Genomic DNA, 15,174 nt, shown 5'->3' with positions numbered 1-15,174 from the left:
AAATCTGTTTAAAAAATCTCCAATGTATTTCTTTTGAGAAAGAAATATGGACTTTGGATGTTGGGTTACTTCAATGCCAAGATAGTAATGAACATAGCCCAAATCAGTCATTTCAAAAAATTTCCTAATTCTTTCTTTATGGATGCAATATAGCTTTCATTGTTCCCTGTCATTAAAATATCATCTACATATACCACAAGATATACAACTGTTTTGCCAACTTTCTTGACAAATAAAGTTGCATCATCAAGATCAAAATGTTTGAAGTTGAGTTTCAGAAGATGCTCAGTTAGTTTTTCATACCAGGCTCGTGGTGCTTGTTTGAGGCCATACAAGGACTTCACAAGTTTGCATACTTTGTGTTCATGTCCTTTTACAGCAAATCCTTCAGGCTGGGACATAAAAACATTCTCTTTTAGATCTCCATTCAAGAATGCAGTTTTTACATCCATTTGATGGACTTTCCAACCGTTATGAGCAGCTAGTCCAAAGAGTGTCCGGATGGTGGCCCATTTTGCTGTGGGAGCAAAAGTTTCCTCATAATCGACCCCTTCCTTCTGTGCAAAACCTTTTGCCACAAGCCTGGCTTTGTGCTTGTCAAGTGAGCCATCAGCTTTGTACTTGTTCTTGTAGACCCACTTGCAGCCAATTGGTTTGGTTCCAAATGGAGGATCAACCAGCTTCCAAGTGCCATTCTTTATGAGGGCATCATATTCCTTCTGCATCGCTTCTTTCCATTCATCATGAGAAGCAGCTTCTTTGAAGGAATTTGGTTCAAAATCTGTAGACAAGTTCAATTCACAATCATAAGTAACATCCATATCAACAGGTGAATTAGAGTTATCTACATCACCTCCATCTTGTCGGTTTGAATTTCTGGTTCCTGTTTTTCCAATTTCACTAGGATGAACACTTTCAAGTGTCTTTTTCATCCACTTTGGGGGACCTTTCTGAGATGGTCCAGGCTATTCTGTTGATTGAGTTGGGCCTGAATCAAGATTGAGTCTCCCAATTCTATCAATTACATCACTTAAAGCATCATCCGTTGTTGGAGTGTCATGCAGGGGAGATTGTTCTTCAGAAGAAGATTCCACATGTTGATCTAGTATAGGAATCCCCCCTTCAAGATGTGGAATCTGATTATCAAACTCTTGAAATGATTTCGGTTTTGTGAATCTATCCAAGCGATCAAGTTGCCGCTCAACAACACTGTCAGATTTGGACGATTCAAGAAAGATGACATCTCTAGATAAAACAAACTTTGTATTTACTTCATCATAAAGGCGGTATGCTTTAGATGTGTTTGAATACCCAGGAAGATACACTTACGACTTCTAGCACCAAGTTTGTTTCTATGTACCTTTGGTATTAAAGCATAACAGGTGGAACCAAATATCCTGAGATGTTTTACCGAAGGAACATGTCCATACCATAATTCATAAGGAGTCTTGTTTCTTATAGCACTAGATGGACATCTATTCTTTATATATGCAGCACATAGAACAACATCAGCCCAAAACATTGTCTTTACATTTTTGAAGAAAAGCATGGATCGTACCATATTCAAAATTGTTCTCTTCATTCTTTCAGCTACACCATTCTGTTGAGGATTATAAGGCACAATTGTTTGATGTTTAATCCCATGTTGGCGAAGATAGTGTTCAAATTCATTTGATGTATATTCTTTTCCATTATCAGTGCGAATAGACCCAATATGAGATTGTGCATCATTTTCAATCCACTTATGAAAATTCTTGAATGTTTGAAAAGCATCAGATTTGTTCTTCAATAAGTAAACCCAACACGTTCTGGTGTAATCATCAATAAATGTCATGATATATTTATTTCCATTTGCAGAAGAAACAGGCATTGGACCACATAAATCTGAATGAATAAGTTCAAGCTTCCTATGTGCTCTTGAATGTGAATCATGAAAAGATTGTTTGCTGTGCTTTCCTAGAATGCAAGCATCACATTGTTTATGTTTTCTAGGAATTGTAGGCAAACCAGCAACACCATTTTTCTTCAACAAGCGGAGACTATCATAGTTTAAATGTCCAAATCTAGCATGCCATAATAAACTTGATGGAAGTGCACCTTCTTCATGATGAGAAATATATGAGAAATGCTGTGCATGAGCAGAGGTTCCTTGCAGTTTAAGGAGTCTTTCTTCTTCTATACCCCTCATGACAAGTGAGTGGTCAGATGCCTTTCTTACCTAAAGCTTGCCATCAAACATGTGAATGGAGTGACCTTGCTGGCGGACGTGGACCAGGGACATCAAGTTTCTCTTCAGCTGTGGGAGATATAGAACATGATCCAGAAGAAAGTCTGGAAGACTAGGTAGTTTAAGCCTGATTGTGCCAAGCCCTGATGGCTTGATTTTTGACTGATCTGCAAAGTATACTGCTCCATCAACATTGTCAGTGAAATCTTCAAAGAAATCTCTCCTATAAGTCATATGACAGGTTGCTCCCGAATCAAGCAACCAATCATTTTTCGAAGAAGCAAGTGAAGCATTAAACAAATCTTCATTTACTCCAACGTTACATTGTGCCTCAATATAGTGAGCGGATTCAGGTGCTTTACCTTTGTCTGAGTCATCAGTTTTACCTTTCTGCTGATTTCTTCTCTGCTCAACTTTGTCCCATGGTAGCTTGCATGTAGAAGCATCATGTGATCCATTTCGTTTGCAGCGAATGCAATGCAGATCTGCCTTTTCTGCTTGAGGATGTCTGCCCCCCCTGCCTCTGAAGTATCTTCCTCTTCCTCTTCGTCCACCTCTTCCTCTTGTAGAATCTTGAGCAGGATCTTTTTCTTTATGAGCAAGGCAAACAGTCTCTTCAGAAGATTCAGGGACTGTTTTCTTTCCAAAGGCTTTCTCTCTTTCAGCAAACTTTTTCACAAGAGTGTCAAAGGTTATATCTTTAAGATTTCCATTTGCTTGTAAAGACTCAAGATAGTTAGAGTAGGTAGGATAGAGTGCTTTGAGAAATGCAATAAGAGAGATATCCAGCTCAACCTTAGTGGATTTAATATCATGCACTATAGACTTTATTTCAGATGCAAGAGTAAGAGGATCATTATTTTTCAGTTCAAGAGTGAAGAGTTTAATCATAACAACTTCAAGTGCAGAATGTGTATCATAGAGTTCTTTCAGCTTTTGTAAAGCTTCAAAGGCAGTGGAATAGGATGAAATAGGACGACTTACTTCCTCACTTACGGATGCTGCGATCAATGCAAAGGCTTTGCTGTTCTTGTTTTCCCAAATGGCGAGTTCTTTGTCTGATGTGGGCTGCACAGGGTCTCTGTCTTCTTCTCCGACACACACACCTTTCCACAGCTCATTGTAGATGAGGGTGTGTTTTACCATCCGAGACCATTCAGAATAGTTCTCCTTGCCAGTGAGAACTATTCCGACCATTGAAATGATTCAATGCATTCTGTAAAAATATCTCTGCTAAAAAAAAACTTCTGTTGATAAAAGACTTCTGCTGGAGAAAAAAAAATTTCTTATGCCACAGCAAGACTTTTGCTGGAAAAAAAATCTTATGTCATAGCCTTATGCATTCTATAAAAAAAATATATATCTCTTCCAAAAACGCTTCTGTTGAGAGAGAAAAAAAATCCTTATATGATAGCCTTATGCGTTTTATTTTTCTTCTAACATTCCATAGCATATATATATCACTGCTCACATATATATCACTGTTTTATAAAACGAGGGCACTCACTGCTTACATATATCACTGTTCAACAAAAAAAAATGGTGCTCATATATATATGACTGCTTACATATATCATTGTTCAACAAAAAATGGGCGCTCATATATATATCACTGCTTACATATATCACTGCTCAACAAAAAAAGGGCGCTCATATATATATGTCACTGCTTACATATATCACTGCTCAACAAAAAAAGGGCGCTCATATATATATGTCACTGCTTACATATATCACTGCTCAACAAAAAAAGGGCGCTCATATATATATGACTGCTTACATAATCACATGAAAACGTTGTCACCATACCAAGAGTCTTCAATAAAAAAACCGCAGTCACCATTAAACGCAGTCAACCATATACTACTCTCAATAGCAGATACCATGTATCAGTGTTCAATAAAGAAAACACAATCACCATTAAAAAGCAACAATATATCAATACGTAGTCTTCTTGCATCAATACGCAGTCAACCATTAAAATACATCAACGCAGTCTTCTTGCATAAATACGCAGTCAACCATTAAAAACGCAGTCTTTCATTAGAAACGCAGTCACCATTAACACACCATTAACGTAGTCATGAAGGCGCAGTCATGAAGAAGGCACGTGGAGGCACCATTAACGCAGTCATGAAGATGGCATCAAAACGCAGTGGTCATTAGAATAAGGATGCACGCAACCAGCATTAAAAAAAACGCAGTCTTCATAATAACTCAGCCACCATTACAAGGAACACAGTCGCATTTTTTTTCTTTTTCTATACAAACGCAGTCTTTATTAAAATACAGTCATGGTTATGACAACCTCAATACAACAACGAAGTCATAAGAAAAACGCAGTCACCATCAGTTTTGTTTGAATGGAAGGAGATAGGTTTTTACCAACAGCAGAAAACGCATCAACGCATAGTTCCACGGACAAAGGGCGCAGTCTCCATGTCAGAGGGCGCAGTCCTCAGCAGTGTCAGGAATCCCTTAGGATGATGCAGCACTCAGCAGGAGTTACACTATTTTGGGACCTGCGCTCTGATACCATGTGAGGCCAGGATAACTCCACATTGAACGAGAATGATTGATTTTATTCATTAGCTAACACATTATTTATACATATACAAAACGGATCAGTTCATCTTCTAGATGACTGTCCAGCTTCACCTCATCCGTTTCGGATTAGGTGTCAACACGGCCAAATAAATTAAAATTGCCATTCCGCGTTAAACATGAACCATGAAGTATTTTAGCCGCACCGAAAATTCTGTTCAGACAGTCTGATAATCATGACTGATAACATTCATTGGAATTTTGGATTTTGGCATTGGCTTATTGGTTCCGAAGACTGTAAAACCAATAGATTGTAGAAAAAGGAGACGTGCATTCCTCTCCTACCACGGCAGATCCCGACGTTCTTTGTGGAGGAAGTCCTCCTACAGTCGAAACTCTTTGCATGTATTTCACGTTTTGAAGTAATCCATTTCTGCACGACGGAACAAAAGTGAAATTGAGTCATTATCGCAGCAGTAGAACAAAAAATACTATGGTGTCATGACAGCAATAGAATAAAGAACAGGACGATATCAAAATGTGAAAACAATAGGGTTCGACCACTTACTTGTTTCCACCGTGACTGGTAGCCTCCATTTCAGTCCAATCAATACTGTCAGAATCCACTGTAACTGCACTCAGAACCTTAACGGTCACTCGACTGAAAGGCATGAAAAGTTCCCATGTTGGTTGTCCTCCATTTTGATCAGGTTTTGTAGAAAAATAGTGCCGACCCACAACCTCTTGGCCCGGAGAATTGTATAAATATGTTGATACATTGAAATTATCCCAAGAAGACCCATTAAATCTGTAATACTGGATTCCTTCAGAGTATAAGCTGAGAAGAGGACTAAAATTCTTTGAAACACTTATTTCTGCAGGAATTCCCATTGGGAGGGATCGAACCTGCTGCCAGAATCGATATTGTGCAGCGTATGGAATTTTAACCTGCTTTCCAACCACATTGCATTGAGAAGATGGAGGAACTCCGCCCTTGGAATTCCTTCGTTGTATATAAGATACCCTGCTCGCAGTGCCATGCCCACTGTGCGAAACGGCTTTGAGTAGCAGATCAGCCACATCTTCATTATTAATTTTTTTCATAGAAAGTGTAGTGCCTGTGTCAAAGCAAACCAATTAAATTTTAAAATCTTTTCTAGGGTTTCAAATAATATGACAATAAACGGTAAATATCATTATGCAAGATTAAGGATTGAAAACAAATATTTAGACCTATGTTTCATGTAACCGAAACAAAGTATTGGCTTACCTGTTACAGTTGATTCAGGGATGGCCGAGATGGGTTCTCCTGCCTCCATGCTGAACGCAAAGGTGGGCTTCCCACCTTGAGCGAGAGGGTCAGACAGGAAATAATGATAACCCACTGAATTATTCCCATTAACACTGGTAACATCAGGAGGGTAGAGCGTCGCCATTGCCCCAATCGAAATATATTCGAGCCCTGTTACATTTGATATCTTTTGACATTCATAAATTTGGACTCCATATGCATCCACCTTTCGCTTAAGCCTGAAAAAACAAACGTTGACTTATTATACAGATTGATAGAAAGTGCAACGCATTCTCAAAGACCATGTCTCAATAAACCTAAACAGATGGCATTAGTATTGGAGAATTATTGGTACCAGTTCCCAAACGGAGGTTCGATTGAATTTTTTGTGAGAAACGTTGCTACAGCAGCTTCTGCTTCTGGATTATTATGTAAAATACCAAACACGATCAATAATATCGTAAAAAGGAGGCAGCGGTTTATATTCAACAAAGCCATTCTAGACCAGTGACTATCTTTTCTAAAGTTGTCAATATAAAGCAGAGGAGATGGGGTTTTCATATTTATAACTTTTGATATGCAAGATAACTTTAACAAACTTTGACCAGTTCATGTATCGAACAATTCAATACGTACTGAACTAAACGTGTAAGATAGAGACATTTATGTGCAACTTTTGTTTGGTATTATGCAATAATCAGGCTGCTGGCAACGTTAAGGTATATAATTGAAAAATAATGAACACATGTTATAATTGGCAGGGAGTTTCCTTGCCAACGTAGACTTCTTCAATCCACATAATTCGTCAACGAAATTCTATTTTGCAATAAATATAGATAAGTCGGCAGGTTCGTGACATTTAAATGAGATATCAGAATGCGCAGATGACGGATGTGTTGAGGTGGTCAACGTACACAACTTGACAAAGTCATATACAAAAGACCGCGCAGATGACGGATGTGTTGAGGTGGTCAACGTACACAACTTGGCAAAGTCATATACAAAAGACCGTGTCGTTTTTGAACTCGGGAATTGTGGAGGATGAAATTGTCCTAGACTCCCCAGGCTTAAGCATCCGGTACAATTCTCATAAATGCCTAAAACAAGCTTTTATTCTCCGACGTTGTAAAACATGAAGGTTTCATGGGCAACTCTTATACGGTATTTCAGTTTGTCAACGAGATAGTGAATTGGTATTGTGAAAAGACATTTTGACTTTTTCTTTGCTTTTTAAAATTTAAAATTTTAATTTTTATAATATGTATAACTTTGAACGTTAATTGAAAAGAAATAGGGTAATGGTGTAAACACAAGAAACATTTCGTTAAACGTAGACCTAGTAGTTGAAGTGGCTTGTTAAATCCATCACCACATTTTTCCATATTTTATAAAAATGGAGATTTTGAATTACTTTATTTTATTAAGTGGGTAATTCTAGATACCAAATTATATCTATTTTAATTTTGGATGGATTGGCTTATTTGATGGAGTCAAAATGATTTTATTAATAATTATTAAGTCTTACTATTACTAGTTAAGGATAGGTTCAATACGACCCTAAAACTTCAAGGGGGTGGTTGTGCCTTGTGCTAGGGGAAGAGACATGCTAAAAAATCCAGTGAGCTAAGGGCTGGTATGGCCCATGGCAAGTGCATCCACGGGTGACTTTGACGGCTTATATAGACTTGGGTCACGGTTACTCAAGCCGTAGGTCAAGCCTAGAAGATCACCCACAACTTGACAAACAAAAAAAATTATTATTATTATTATTTATTTTATATTATTTTTAAATTTTATTTCTATTTTTGACTTGGAATTATGTGGAGCATCTCAACACTTTATTCTTTTGTTAGATCAAATCCTCCATCCCTGCTGCCTTAATGATAAACCACAATAGAGAGTTTGAAAGCTTTACAACAAAAATCATGTGATTAATGTGAAAAAAAACATTCATCTCATTATTATGAATCACAAGAGTTAATTGAAACCTTTTGTTTATGGTTAACATTCTACACATAAAAATGTTAATACATATCTCAATCAACACACACATATAAATATATATAAAAAAACATTTCAAAAAATAGTTATAACAAAAATCGTTATAAATAGAAACTATATATATATATATATATATATATATTAATTATTTTTGTTTCTAATGTTCAAAATATTACATGTTAACTTCATATTAAAAAATGAATGAATTACAAATCTCCTTAAAAAAATCTATTACTGGAATAGGATTTCCCTCTCTCTTTATATATATATTCATGGATTTAATGGGGCCCTCGAAGGTTGCACTTGGCATGCCATAGTTCCATCATGCATTTATCGAGGTAAGTCACATCCTCCCTTTGAATGCATGCACATGCAAGTAATAGATGGCAAAGTGTGTATATTTAATGGAGTGGATGGGCGTGATACTAGATGATGAAGAAAGAAAAGGCGCCAAGGAACAATCCTAGACCTCTTGGTTCTCCTTTCAACAACAATTGAGTGTGTAATCCTCTTTGCCCTATGGTTGGTGTATAGTTTGGAAAGACCCGAAGGCGGATATGCTCATTTCTGCAAGCCTACTTAGGGGGCAGGTGTCAGAATTCTTGGTTGGTTGTTCATGTGCCTGGTCGCTAGAGTTTTGCTTTGAAGGAGGGTCATGGTTGGTGCTCAACCTTTTATGTAGAGTGAATTTTTAGGATTTATATCAATCTGTCCTAGTCTATTTCTTATGGTTGTCACTTGTGTTTGCTTTGACAATCATAGGATTCAAAGCTCTAGGTTTCACGAGCTCTTGGGTGGTAGTATTAGTTTAGGGTCTAGTATCAATTTTCTTTTGAATTTCGGTCAGTGGTTTGAGTGAAATTCACAAGCCTTGTTTTACAAACCCTGCATGAATAAATCTTATGGTACTTTGTTGGATTTGGTGTGGTCCTTGGGGGATAAGCTCTCGTGTATTAGAATTGGTCAGTGCTTGTGTTGATGTAGGTTGTGTACTGCATTAGTCCCCGCTTCATCATTTTTGGGTTCAATAGTTACTGGGTAAAAGTTAATGGGGGAGGTAATTGCTCCTATCTTAATTTTTGGGCCATATGTTGAGTCAAGGTTAAGTGCTTGGATTTGTTGTGACGAATTAGCCTATTCATTTCATGGTTGTGTTTATTTTGGGTCTAGTCTAGTATTTTGTTCTTTTGTAGGTAGAGGTTATCGTTGAAATTCTTGGGATTTTAATCTTGATTCAGCCATGCCGCTGAGATAGAGCAGGAGGAATGGATGGGGGGTGGTAGCCATGCCAAACAAGGGAAAAATGGTGCTTGTCATTTTCCCCATAATTCAACTGTCGCCTTTTTCAATTTGTTTTTCTAGAAACACGTAGAGAAACATGAAAGCTTGAGCCATAAGCGGGGGTCAAAATACAATCCCTCTCATATTCAGTTCTCATGGAGGATATGTCGACTTGGGTCTCTGAACCTAGACTTACCAAGGGTAAGAAGAAATAATACCTCAACTATGTGTCTCTTCATTACTAAATGAATACCCTTCTAGGCCTAGTTGTGAGGGATAAACAAGTAGAAAATCACAATAGTTTCACATTCCTAGAAGATGTCAGGAGAATGACTAGGAACTAGTGGTTTTGTTTCGATAGAATTGACTCTCTTCTGGCTCATGTAGAAATCAACATTGTGTGTGAATCTGATGGGGGGGGACCTGATGGATTGTCCTAGCTCTAGTGTGAGGGCTCCAACAAACATCACTTCTTCTGACAATGATTAGAGAACACAATGAGGTGAGGTGCGATTTGATGGTTCATTGTTTTGGTTCATGTATCGTTTGGTTGGTCGTGTGGCATTTATTTTAGCTTCTTGATTGCATGGTGGTGTGCAAGATTTTTCCTGACCCACGTTATTTGTTATGTGGAAGTTTCCTTGGTTAATGTGCAATTTGTCTGTTAGTTGGTTACAACACTTAAACCTTTGATGAGGACCTTGTTCTAGATATTCTGTAATTAGGGTTTGATATCTATGTATGGTGTCATGAATTTTAGGTTGTCCCTTTGCAACTTAACCCCAACTTCTTTGTCTTCTATTAAAACATCATCTTCCTCTATACAAATAGTTTCAATCTTGTATACACCATGATAGAATTAATAAAAAAATTAACATAGGGATTCTAATCCCTTAGGAAAATGATATTGCTTTTCTTTAGTTTTAAGAGTTGGAATGTTCCTCCAACTTTTCTTAAGATTTAACTTACATAGACCAACCACTAATGACTATTTTAGTAATCTTACACCTTTTATGTTATAAAATAATATTATATTTTAACATATTAATAGGTTAACATACTCAATTATTTCATTTATAATAAATAATATATCATAATCAATATCAATATCAAACTTTATATTGTATAGATTTAATTATTACATCATAGTAATATCATTTATATCATTTATAGTTTATTAAAATAATTCTAGGAAGCAAATGCTTTTAATCATTAGGCCCATTCCCCTGGATGCGGGTGTATAATCCAGCCTTAAATGTGAAGGGACAGGGGTGGGGCGAGGTGGATCGACACCTGCCTACCCAGTACAGAAAGGTTAATAGATGCATGGAAGATGGATCTCGGCATTTGCGAAGAGCAGGGCTCATCTTCTTCCACTCCAGAGGCTCTGGTTCTCCCATCATGTCCACCGCGCTGGTTAATTCCTACACACGCTCCTGCCTACCTCAGAACACGACATTCTTCAATCCAACAGTTATGGAGGGTGCTTCTCGATGCGCGCAAGAGGATGATAAATTAAGGCTCAGCCATGGGCTTGTTGTGGAATCACCTTCGTCAATTCCCTCGCATCATTTTTTCACCTCTAGCCTCAACTTTGATTTTTGTCTGTTTGATGTTGGTTCAGCCATCCGTAAGGCCTCTCGTGACTTGAAAGGGGCGGATAATTCAGAGCTTTTCTTTGTTCTTTTGGCGGAGCAGCCTCAGTCAATCCTCTCACTCTTCTCTTGGGCCTCTGGCCATTGTTTCAAAGTCTATCTGATTTGCTCTGACCCTGTTAATGCTGCTGCTTAGCCTTACTTCTATCACGCTGCTGCTATCTCCCTCATGCCTCGCTTGCGACATAGAATGTAGTGCCGAAGAGGCCAGCCCCGGCACGCACCTTCCAGCCCTTCCTCCGAGTCGCCCTCCCCTTCTAGTGAGTTGTTTGCAGGCCATAACCTGAGCACTCGCAGTGGGAGAGGGCAACTTCATTCTTCCAACCACCACCCAGGGCGACCTCCCACATCTGGCTCCGCAATTTTCACCTTCAACAACTCTCTGAATCTCCCAAGGATAACAACTCATATCTAAGTGGTTTTCCATGAGGCAGGTCAGTCAAAGGATTCTAGCTCTCATCTGGAGGGATTTGGGTCTGTCTCTATTCCATCTTCGACCCTCCAGCTGGGGATTGGCAGTGCGTCTTTGCAGGCTCTTGATGCTCAAGTTCGCAGTGCTCAGGATGTGGTGATGGCGCCAGTTGATCCTGGTCCTTCCGAGCTTGATGCTGCTCATGCAAGGGATCTACCTGATTTCGTATGGTGCTACATTGTGGAAGAGCCTCCAGATGACTAGTATGCTCACTTTTGCTTTGTTTACATGCCATGCGGCCCATACAACTGGGCAAGTTTCTTTGTGAAAACAACTATGTGGAATTCTGGTGTATTTTTTAATTTTTGTTTATCCTGCAACATCAAGAGGATCCTAACCTGTTCCCCTGCATGGGTCCTGATTACTGGTTCAAGAATGAGTTCACTGCCTATGGGCAGTCTTCTTATAAGCTTATCTTGACAGTTTTGCCTCTCTTCAGAGCAGAGCTTTTGACTATGGTCACGTTGTAATTTTACCCCCTTTCTTTAATAATAGATTAATCTTATTTAGAAAAAAAAGTCATTAGGCCCATTCATTAATTAAATATCATAAAATATTGGAGTTTGAAAATTTATTTCACTTGCATTTAGTATAACTTCAACTAAAGTTTAAATATTAATATTAATTTAATCTTCAATTGTTAATGGAGTAATTCATATAACTTTGATTCTCTCATTAATAGGTTCAACATTAACTATTTCCTATTTGGTAACCTAGGGTATTTTCGATGGTGTTTGAAGTGATGAAGACAAAATTTCATAATAAGAATGAACCGAGATTATTTAAGAATACAAAATCACGTTATCTAAAAATATGTAGAATGAAAGACTATCTATTTTATGGTTGATGATGAATACAGTGTTATTTTCCCATTTCAAACCTCTAAAAATATAAACTTCTATTAACATATTTTAAAAAATTAATTTAAATATGATAAAAAATAAATTATTTCATTTTCTTTGTCTATAAAATTTAATAGAAAAATATTTGAAGTCAAAGACTAAGTAATTGATGGTCATTGATGAATCGAATGTGATATAAACTACTTGGTAGCAAGGATAGAGAGAACATAGTAATAATACCCATTATAATGAAGTTTAGAAATTGATTTAGTTTGCATATTTTAATGAGGTAATTGTTGGGAGTGGGATCCGCCAAGGGCAGTTTTGCGGCTAAACCCCATGTTTTAGTCAAGCTTTTGTAATATTATTGTAAAGACTTCGCATTTTGTGGTCATGGAGCGCGAAGGTGTTATATGTCACAAACGGTATGCTGCCCTTAGTTTTGTAAAGTAAAGTCGACTGTAAGAGATCTACCCATGGTCTGCAGACCATGGGATTGTATAAAAGGAGATAAGCTCTAAGTAGTTAGGAGGATAACACAAGGAAGAGAGTCATAGCTTTAGAGAGAGAAGTCTAAGTCATGGGTTGTAGTGTAGGTAAAGGCTCTGCAGCTGAGTGCGCAGAGGCCTAGGGTAGAAGTCCGCAGCTGAGTGCGCAAACCCCTGCAGTTGTGTGCGAAGGGTGAATAGAGTATGTAATACTTGGAAGATATTAATCAAAGGAGTTATTCTGCAATTTTTGTGTATTTGTTCTATTAATGGATTTGGATATGTTGTGTATGAATTTCCTTTATTATGCTTATATGATGCATGAATGAATGCAATTACATTGAATAATTGAATGCAATCATGAATATCTACTTACGTGGTGATAACTTTAAGTATTTAACAAGATAAGAAAATCACTTAGGATAATTGAGGAATCTGAATGGCACGTTGCTATAGCAGCGTGAAAGTACCTGAGCTATAGGTTAGAGCTGCGTGAAGGTCGATCGTGTACTTTCGCGAAGGTATTGAAAGACGGAACAAAGGGTTTGTCTTACAAGGCCTAGAGTGAGATCACTTGCGCGAAGGCATGGATAGAAGAGATCAAATGACATTACAACCATCTGAAGGGTGAGGAAACTTGGTTCCATCATCCCCCCATACTGCTTTGGGTGAGACTTCAGTCCATGCTCCATGGGCTGATGCCGAAAGGTCCAGCAGTGTAGGGATTTGTTTGGCTAAATAACACTGAACCTGGGTCAGGCCCCCTCAAGCCAACAAATGGTTCTGTTATCGGAACTAGAATCTACATAAGAGATGTGTGATGTCGTACCACTGGAATCCAACCAAGAAGGATATTAGAGACTGGTTGGATAGAAAATACACAAATTCGCGGCACAAGAGAACATAAACCCTTGATTGTCAAAAAAATAGTGGTTGGACTGATACCTGTATACAGAGATCCATGAAATATTTTTATGCTTTTTCCCTATTGAGCTATACAAGTGGATCGCGAAGCTAGCAGACAGCCAAGGAGGGTGGAAACTTGACTGTCCTATTGTGTGGACCCCAAAGCTAGTGCAAAGGTTGGAAGCATCAAAGGATAAGATCGCTCGCGTTGTCGATCATTGGCTTGATCATGTCATAGGAGGATTTGTGACTGAATTCACGGTTGACACCTTAGTTAGCTATAAAGAGGCGGAGCAACGCTTTTTGAAAGGACCGCAAGGTAAGTACGTAAAATATTTGAATACTTTGATTAGAATGTTGTTGTGTGAAAAATGGGTTATGCAACTACCTTGATGTCAGGGCTATGCGAAGTGGAGAAACTTATAGGAACGAAGGAAATAAAGGTCCGGAGTATAGCCCCTTGATTTCACCTCCACGAAGAGATGAAGAAGGGATAGCAAAGCTTTCTCCACGAAGTGTTATCCAATTAATAAGACAAGGATTCCCGCGAATACCACCTCCACCCACACCACCTCCGACTTCACCACCATCGCCTCCAACTTTGCCCGTACCACCTCCACCTCCACCCCGGTTCCGTATGGCAAACAAAGTGAAGTTACCTTTGTTCAAAGGCTTGGGAAATGAGGACACAAACCAATTCTGGTTTGTTGTGAGGGTTGTATGGGAAGCTCAGGGTGTTATAGATGATCATATAAAGAAGGTGACACTGGTTAGTGCTTTGCAAGATCGCCCGCTAATCTGGTATTTTAAGTACTCTAACGATAACCTAAATGCTAGAGTAGTGGACATCCAGGCAGCAATAAATAGGGAATTTAGTAGGCCTAAATCTGAGGCACAATCAATTGTGGGATTCAAAGAGATCATGATTCAACCAGGCGAGACACCTTGGGAACTAGATTAGAGGCTAAAATGTACAATCCGCAAAACCAACATGAGTTTGACAGATGGACAACATCGTGAGTGGTTTGTGGCTTTGCTACTACCACACTTAAGGAGTGCGTTGTCGCAACAGAAGATAACAACTCAGGTAGAGGTCTTAGAGATTTCCATGAGACTACATGAGACTATAATGCTAGATCCTAATCTAGGAGTTTAGCAGATCCATGCACAATTGAAGAACCTATTCCTTGAGATGCAAAGTCTGAAGCAGGACAAGACGGTTCGGCGAGAGGTACGCGAGGAGGTATTGTGCTTGAAATGCAAAAGTCAGGGTCATGACAAAGACCATTGCCTGGTCTTTGCAAATTACCTTGCAGGAGGAGGATCGATGCCTTAAGGCCAGAAGCTCAAGCAGGACATAGCGTGGGGCCTGCCTTATGGTGCGCTATCTGTTAGGTAGCCGTAAAACATTCCACGGATAACTGTCACTTGCTATAGAAGTATGTGTAAACACCACAATAGTTGTTT

At 38.5% G+C, this 15,174-nt stretch overlaps 1 protein-coding gene across 1 annotated transcript; it reads right to left on the bottom strand.

The window, feature by feature from the left end:
• Window positions 1–4,943: 4,943 nt before the first annotated feature.
• On the bottom strand, window positions 4,944–6,569 carry LOC149259846 (uncharacterized). The gene is made up of 4 exons (XM_089377684.1): window positions 6,418–6,569; window positions 6,042–6,301; window positions 5,340–5,889; window positions 4,944–5,204 (listed from the first exon to the last, which is right to left on the bottom strand). Exons 1-4 carry the CDS (start codon window positions 6,558–6,560, stop codon window positions 5,051–5,053), a joined length of 1,107 nt encoding a protein of 368 aa, XP_089233810.1. The 5' UTR covers window positions 6,561–6,569; the 3' UTR covers window positions 4,944–5,050.
• Window positions 6,570–15,174: the final 8,605 nt, after the last annotated feature.

Source organism: Pinus tabuliformis, chromosome 6, assembly GCF_031772625.1.
Source record: "Pinus tabuliformis cultivar Carrire ecotype Pingquan chromosome 6, CPIR1, whole genome shotgun sequence".
Taxonomy (NCBI): Eukaryota; Viridiplantae; Streptophyta; class Pinopsida; order Pinales; family Pinaceae; genus Pinus; species Pinus tabuliformis.
The sequence above is the reverse complement of the archived record's forward strand: the minus strand, read 5'-3'. Positions and strand labels throughout refer to the sequence as shown.

Coding starts and splice junctions, on each gene's coding strand:
- LOC149259846 (XM_089377684.1), bottom strand. CDS start 6,560: ATGGCTTTGTTGAATATAAACCGCTGCCTCCTTTTTACGATATTATTG. Junction 6,302..6,417: donor GAACCTCCGTTTGGGAACTG/GTACCAATAATT, acceptor TTGTTTTTTCAG/GCTTAAGCGAAAGGTGGATG. Junction 5,205..5,339: donor ACCAGTCACGGTGGAAACAA/GTAAGTGGTCGA, acceptor TCCGTCGTGCAG/AAATGGATTACTTCAAAACG.